The 6,168-nt window shown below is 42.5% G+C and overlaps 1 protein-coding gene across 1 annotated transcript in view; it reads left to right on the top strand.

Moving 5' to 3' along the window:
• Positions 1-5,738, top strand: part of LOC119355545 (sister chromatid cohesion 1 protein 2-like) — a 6,345-nt gene extending 607 nt beyond the window's left edge. Inside the window, exons 2-16 of the mRNA XM_037622363.1 lie at positions 67-262; positions 1,211-1,544; positions 1,634-1,674; positions 1,748-1,794; positions 2,322-2,371; positions 2,450-2,575; positions 2,666-2,791; positions 2,900-3,105; positions 3,187-3,313; positions 3,788-3,957; positions 4,041-4,399; positions 4,496-4,535; positions 4,651-4,675; positions 4,764-4,899; positions 5,279-5,738. Coding sequence (XP_037478260.1) covers positions 136-262; positions 1,211-1,544; positions 1,634-1,674; positions 1,748-1,794; positions 2,322-2,371; positions 2,450-2,575; positions 2,666-2,791; positions 2,900-3,105; positions 3,187-3,313; positions 3,788-3,957; positions 4,041-4,399; positions 4,496-4,535; positions 4,651-4,675; positions 4,764-4,899; positions 5,279-5,401 — 2,037 coding nt within the window. The 5' untranslated portion in view covers positions 67-135 and the 3' untranslated portion in view covers positions 5,402-5,738. The remainder of the gene's footprint in view (positions 1-66; positions 263-1,210; positions 1,545-1,633; positions 1,675-1,747; positions 1,795-2,321; positions 2,372-2,449; positions 2,576-2,665; positions 2,792-2,899; positions 3,106-3,186; positions 3,314-3,787; positions 3,958-4,040; positions 4,400-4,495; positions 4,536-4,650; positions 4,676-4,763; positions 4,900-5,278) is intronic.
• The last annotated feature ends 430 nt before the right edge of the window (positions 5,739-6,168 follow it).

The following is a 6,168-nucleotide window of genomic DNA, read 5'->3' on the forward strand; positions in this document are numbered from 1 at the left end:
TGGCTCGATTTGCCTCGCGCCCGTCGCCTCATTGCGGAATTTGGTTTGGTTTGGTTTGTTTTTGCAGTGTGATTTAGGTCTGCTGCCTGCCCGCCTGCCTCTGCTCGGCGGCTGCTCGTGCCCGGCGACGGCGCGATGTTCTACTCCAAAACGATGCTGTCCAAGAAGGGCCCACTGGGCGCGGTGTGGGTGGCGGGCGTCCGCGGCGTCGCCGCGCTCACCAGGGACCAGGTCCTGGGCACCGACGTCGCCTCCTCCGTCGGTAAGCGATATCACGCCTAATTTGCCTCCGCATAGCCCGCCTCCTGCAATGCAACGAAAGCTCCCTCTTTTTCGTGGGGTTTTGAGGGTTTCTTGGGTTTGGTTGCGGCCTAGGCGAGGAGAAATCTCACCAATTTTTTGGGGAAAAAGAATCTTCTTTTCTGGCGGTCTCATGTTCTTTCCTGGCTTGGTTAAGGGCTTAGAGGAGAATGCGGGTCTCTAATTTGTGGGGTGAGTGGAACAGTAGATTGGGAGGGGTTTATGTGGGGGTTTATAGTACCTTACAGTGTGATGAGTGAAGGATGGGAGGGGAATCTTTGGTTCTTCACCCCTAAAAGAAGACCAAGAGAGAGCCACTCTTTTTCTCTTGTGGCTTCGGTTCCCCTTACTAGGTTGTGGTTGGTGGAGTGGTGATTCAACCTTTTCTTCCCGATTTTAGGAAGCATCGATGCGCACACCTATCTTTTTTTATCTTCTTGTGGAGTGTAAGCATCACTGTTCACAAATTTCGTTTCAAATTTCCTTCGGGGGGAAAGGAACATATTGCAGTTTTTTTTAAGATTATCAGAAGATGAATGATAGGCTGTTGATAAAAAGCTTGAACCTGACTATGGGGTGTTTGCGTTTTGGCCAAAGGAGGGTTATGGGTCTTTGTGGATGGTATGGGGTTCACGGCTCTTGGCCGGCGAGAACTTTTCACATATGTTTTTTTTATCTACGTTATCCAGGCGTGAACCTGAGCTGAGTTTCAGGTTGGGTACCAACTGAATATACCATGTAACCAACTTTACTGTGACAAAAACCACATAATGATATTGAATTCACTGGGAAACTGCTTGAATATCGTTAAGCATTGCGTCTTTCTGTTGACAGACATAGCCCTTCAAGTATTTTCTTTCTTTCTAATAGTATTGTGATGACTAGCTCACACGTTTCCTGTTCATGGCAGACAAGATTTTGCCCGACGTTGAAACCACATACAGAATACTTGGGTTGCTTCTGCTTGGCGTTGTTAGGATTTACTCCAAGAAGGTGGAATACCTCTGCTATGACAGCAATCAGTTTTTTGAATCAACTGTAAGAGGGAAGAAAGTTCTACAGCGAGGGAAGAAAGGTGCTTGTGCAAGAAGATTGGTGCTAGACCAAGAAGACACTAGAAGATCGAAAAGAGTTGCCGTCGTTCAAGTCCCAGAATTGGACGAACCAGCTGATCTTCCACCAATCTTCACCGTACCCAAAAGATTTGAGCTCGACTCTTTTGATTTGCAGATACCTGAAGACAGGTAATGAACAAGCATGGTCGTAAACTAGTTTCATTTCTTTGTTGCTTGAAGTGTGGTGTCTCATTTTTTCCTTCTAAATTCCTCTGCAGAGAGGATGACAATGATGATCATCACCAATTGCCTCGTCAAGGTAGCAAATGCTGCAACTTGATGTTGCTGTTATTGCTAAGAAATCATTTATGACCTTCAATTATTTTGTGCAGATACTTTGTTGGAAGATGAACATCAGCGTATGCCAAATTTATACGAGGTACCAAGCTTCCTTCCTACCATTCACTGAATAATCAAGACATGTATGCGCATAGAGTGAAATGCTTCTTATAACATCTGAAACAAAGGAATTGGGGAGCTTGGCAAAAATATGCTATGTAGTCTAGGCAGCAGTTTCCTACTGCACGCACCTACCACCTAATGTGATCTATAAATGCGATACTTCCCAGGCAGACAGAATTACTAAGCTTGCATGCATGAGGCAGCAGTTTAAGCGACCTGTACCTTCCACCGATTGATCCTGTTCTACCACTGATGGGGACCACAGTAGGTTCCACGTGTTACCTTACCTGATTACCATGGTCCTGTGTCAGTAGTTTCATGAATTCTCCGATTAAGGTGTTAAGTATCCATTTTGTTTGTGGTTTGTAAATTATTCCACCCACGTGTGTTACCTTAGATACGTTTGTTCCTTTGCATTAGCAGGTGACATGCAATACTGTCTGCTTCCTCTTGTTTTTATGCCTTATTTGTTTTGAGAAACTAAAACTTAAGATGTCTTATCAGGGGATGCCATATGCTGATCTGGACTCTGCTTACGTTGTGCCAGTATGCATGTAAGTACATAGGCTATGTTACCTAATGGTGTTAAAAGATTACTTCCAGTGAATTTCTGAGCTGATCTCTTGATGCAGCATTCCAACTGAAATGATCGGTGTCACTGATGAAGTCACCGATCTTCTGTACTTGGGTAACATAGGGGATGAACTTGAAAATGAAAGTCAGAATCCTGATCCTGCTTGCTTTACACCAGTGAAGGAGTAAGTATATGAACTATCACCCCCTCTCCTGACTCATTCATATGAGCAGACTTGTTCCTCTCTGTTTGCTAATATGAGACTATGAAACAGTGTTCTTCCACCTGAGGCGATGGATATGATGGCTGAAGCAAGCGAGCTTCCAGAGAAAAGCAAAGAGGTGAAGAAAGCTAGAAGAGAAGTGAATGGTGATCCTGCTTGTTCTACCCCTTTGCCGGAGTGAGTATTGCTACTCCCTTCCTTTTGTTACATCAAACTTTCTTTACTTCAAGATAATTCTGAAAATTATCATTGTAATTTGATATTATTAAGCATGCAATGATTCAGGAATCAAGAAATGCAAAGACCTGTGAATGCTGTGGAGAATGTGGTGTGTGCAGATCTACATGAAAATCATCCTGTAGTCGAAGAATCAGAAAATGGGTTAGCGGTAGGAAAACCGAACACAACACTATCTATAGAAATTCCTGACATCGAGGAACAAGAGTCTCTGGAACCTTCCACTCCAGAGCCCTTGCGAGAGGGAGCCTCAGGTTAACTTTTGTGAGAAGTTCCTATTCTACTTATTGTCATTATCTTGCTCATGTTTGTGACATATTTATCTCATTTACTAGAAAAATTTGTGGTTGCAACACCTGCTCAAAATGAGAAGCGCCAGGTTACCAGAAAAAGGAGGAGGGGGTTATACAATAAGAGAAAAGTTTGGGTGTTGTGGGATGAGAATGCTATCCTTGATAATGAGTAAGTACAATAACTTGCTTGTAGAAGCTCTTTCATCTGTTGCATTACCTATTCCTGTGTGCTTGTATGCATCCTAGCAGCCAGTTTGAACTTCTCTATCAGCTTAAGAAGTTTGCATGGTGCAAATGAGTTAGTAATATGGAAGAGCTTGCACAAGATCTTCCATATGTTGCAAACCATTTTATTTTTGTTTGAGAACTGGGAGTGGTCTGATCTGCATTGACATGCTTCTTTAAGGTGTTTCCTCTTTTTGTATGAGAATTGGGAGGGGCTGATCTGCATTGTCATGCTTCTTTAAGGTGATTCCGTAGTATGTAAAATGGAACTTTAAATAGGATATGCATGGTCAATGCAAATTATAATATTGCCACATTAGCATGCTTTCTTTAAGGTGATACCGCAGTATGTTGATGGAACATTGAATTTCTATATACATGGTCCATTCATACTGTTTTTGGAACATCCTCCCTACAGCACGATGAGAGAAATGGTAGACGGGGTTGGTGTAGAGGATCTAGTCGTCAAAAGAAGGAAGGCGCCTCACACTCGCCATCAGATTTGGAGGGAGCCAAGATTTCGTTCTCTGCAGGATACTTTCATGGAGCCAATTCTTCCATGTGATAACATTGAGCCAATTATGCAATGTAAGTCAATCATTCATCTAGTCAGGCTCAGTTATTGATGCAAACATTAGTCATCAGCTTAGCTGATCATCTTATTTTAACAGATTCGACTACAGTGCGCCTTAATTCTACTACAGCCGATGCCTCATGCGGGGAATCCGTTAAAGCAAAGAAGTGTCTTTCATATGAACCTGCTGAATCCAGCAATCCCCACAAGGAAGCTGCAAATGAAGAAACAGAATGTGTCCCAAATGAACTGACAAATGGCATCCAGACTCCTGTTGGGTGCTACAATCAAAGTCAGCAAAGTCAAGATGTTTGTGAATGCAATGCTGATACACCCTATGAAAAGAACAACACACTAGTCAATGGAGATGAATCAGTGCTGCCAGAAGAGAGATTGTATGAATCAACCAGTCACAGTGCATTGCGCAATGAATCATTGACTGCTGATATAGATGCGGTAAGCAAGCGTCTACATCTAAACTCGGTGGGAAAAAAGATTCTATTATGGTTTTACACCACACTTTATTCATTTGAGAATGTTCTCTGGTTGCAGGATATTCCTATGGATGAAGAGCATGCTGCCAGAGATGAAGGTAATGTTTACAACTTATAGTATAAACTTATAGTAGTTTATACTGCTTGTGCTCGTGCTGTTTGATGTTTGTGCTTTGCCATCCTATTCTTATACACTCACTATTATTTTTGCAGATTTCCCGCTTTCAACAAGAACTAGGTGAGAACAAGATTGTTGTTGCTTTTCCTTTGTATTCTTCCTGCTTTTATCTGCCTGTAATACTTACTCTCTAGGTTCACTATTTCAGGGCAGTAGCAAAGTGCCTCCATCAGCTATTCTTGGACCAGAAGTGCCAGGAGCAAAGTAATGTCCCCGTGACGCTCGGCCAAGCCCTCGAAGGCAGCAAGAGGAAAACCACAGCAAGATTCTTCTATGAAACTCTGGTAAGCCTGCTGTAACATGTTTCCTAGTTGAGTTCTTTTCTTGAAAGATTGAACTGGATAAAAGGCATGGATTGATACAAATGATCAATCACTCGGTGTCTTGACATATTTATGCATATCCATCGCATTTTTCATTCTTAAGTAAGAAATATTCTTCTCTGCAATGCGATTTGATGCCGTGTCCTCTTTCATTGCAACGCGCGTCTTTCTAAATTTGCAAAATTTGTTCCATTCTTATTCTTACCAACAGTTGCTTGTGTCTTGCAAAATTCCAGTTTAGATTCACACTACGTTCTTCCCAAAACACAACAGTGTACCCCTTGTATACTGATGGAAAATAAATAAATGCTAATAAGCTACGTACCCCTCTCTTGTGCAGATCCTCAAGAGCCGCGGGTTGATAGACGTGAATCAGGAGAAGCCCTATGAGAACATCACAATCTCTGCAACTCCACAGCTCGACGCGGTGCTGCAGAATCCAGTGCCCGCTTCAACTTCTTAGCAGCAGCATGTCAGGGTAGGTAGTTTTTGGAGAAGAGGACTCGAAGTTTCAGCTTTTTGCTATATCCCGTAGCATCATCTTGAGGATATGTAACAGGCCAGTTGTATATATGGATCGTTCGTTCGTATGGGTCAGGATTACATAGAGAGAGCTTTAGGATCTTGCTCGGTTAAGTTAACGACAAGCCGAGTTTCTTGCTGGTCGCATGCGGGATGTAAGTTAGCTGAGGAGGGGGTTTATTCAGATTGCAGTTTCTTGCCGGTTGCATGTTGAATGCTGATGGCATCTGCCAATGAGTAAAAGAGCAGGCAAAAAACACTTTGCCTTTTCTTGGTAATTTTTGGATCAATTTTCTAGGCAATCTCTATTCTTAGGGGGAGCAAGTCTGTTGCTTCTGTGACCTGTCGAATAGGAGAAATAATTTTTGGCAATACAATGTTCTGGGCTCTGCATATGCAGTGCGCGAGACCACACACAATACTTCAAATGGAGATCAAAGAGCAGAATGAAAAATGAGTATTTACTGTGGAAGTGTCATTGGCAGATGTCATCATAACTGAAATCATATTTACTGTGGTAATTGAGGCGCTCAGTTTGGCCGCCTATTTGGGTATGATAACTGAAATCATATTTACTGTGGTAATTGAGGCGCTCAGTTTGGCCGCCTATTTGGGTATGATAACTGAACTCATATTTACTGTGGTAACCTGACAGTTTAAAGAGTTATTGACACATACATGAATTGTGTGGGTTGCCCAATGTTATTA

Source organism: Triticum dicoccoides, chromosome 2A (assembly GCF_002162155.2).
Source record: "Triticum dicoccoides isolate Atlit2015 ecotype Zavitan chromosome 2A, WEW_v2.0, whole genome shotgun sequence".
Classification (NCBI taxonomy): domain Eukaryota; kingdom Viridiplantae; phylum Streptophyta; class Magnoliopsida; order Poales; family Poaceae; genus Triticum; species Triticum dicoccoides.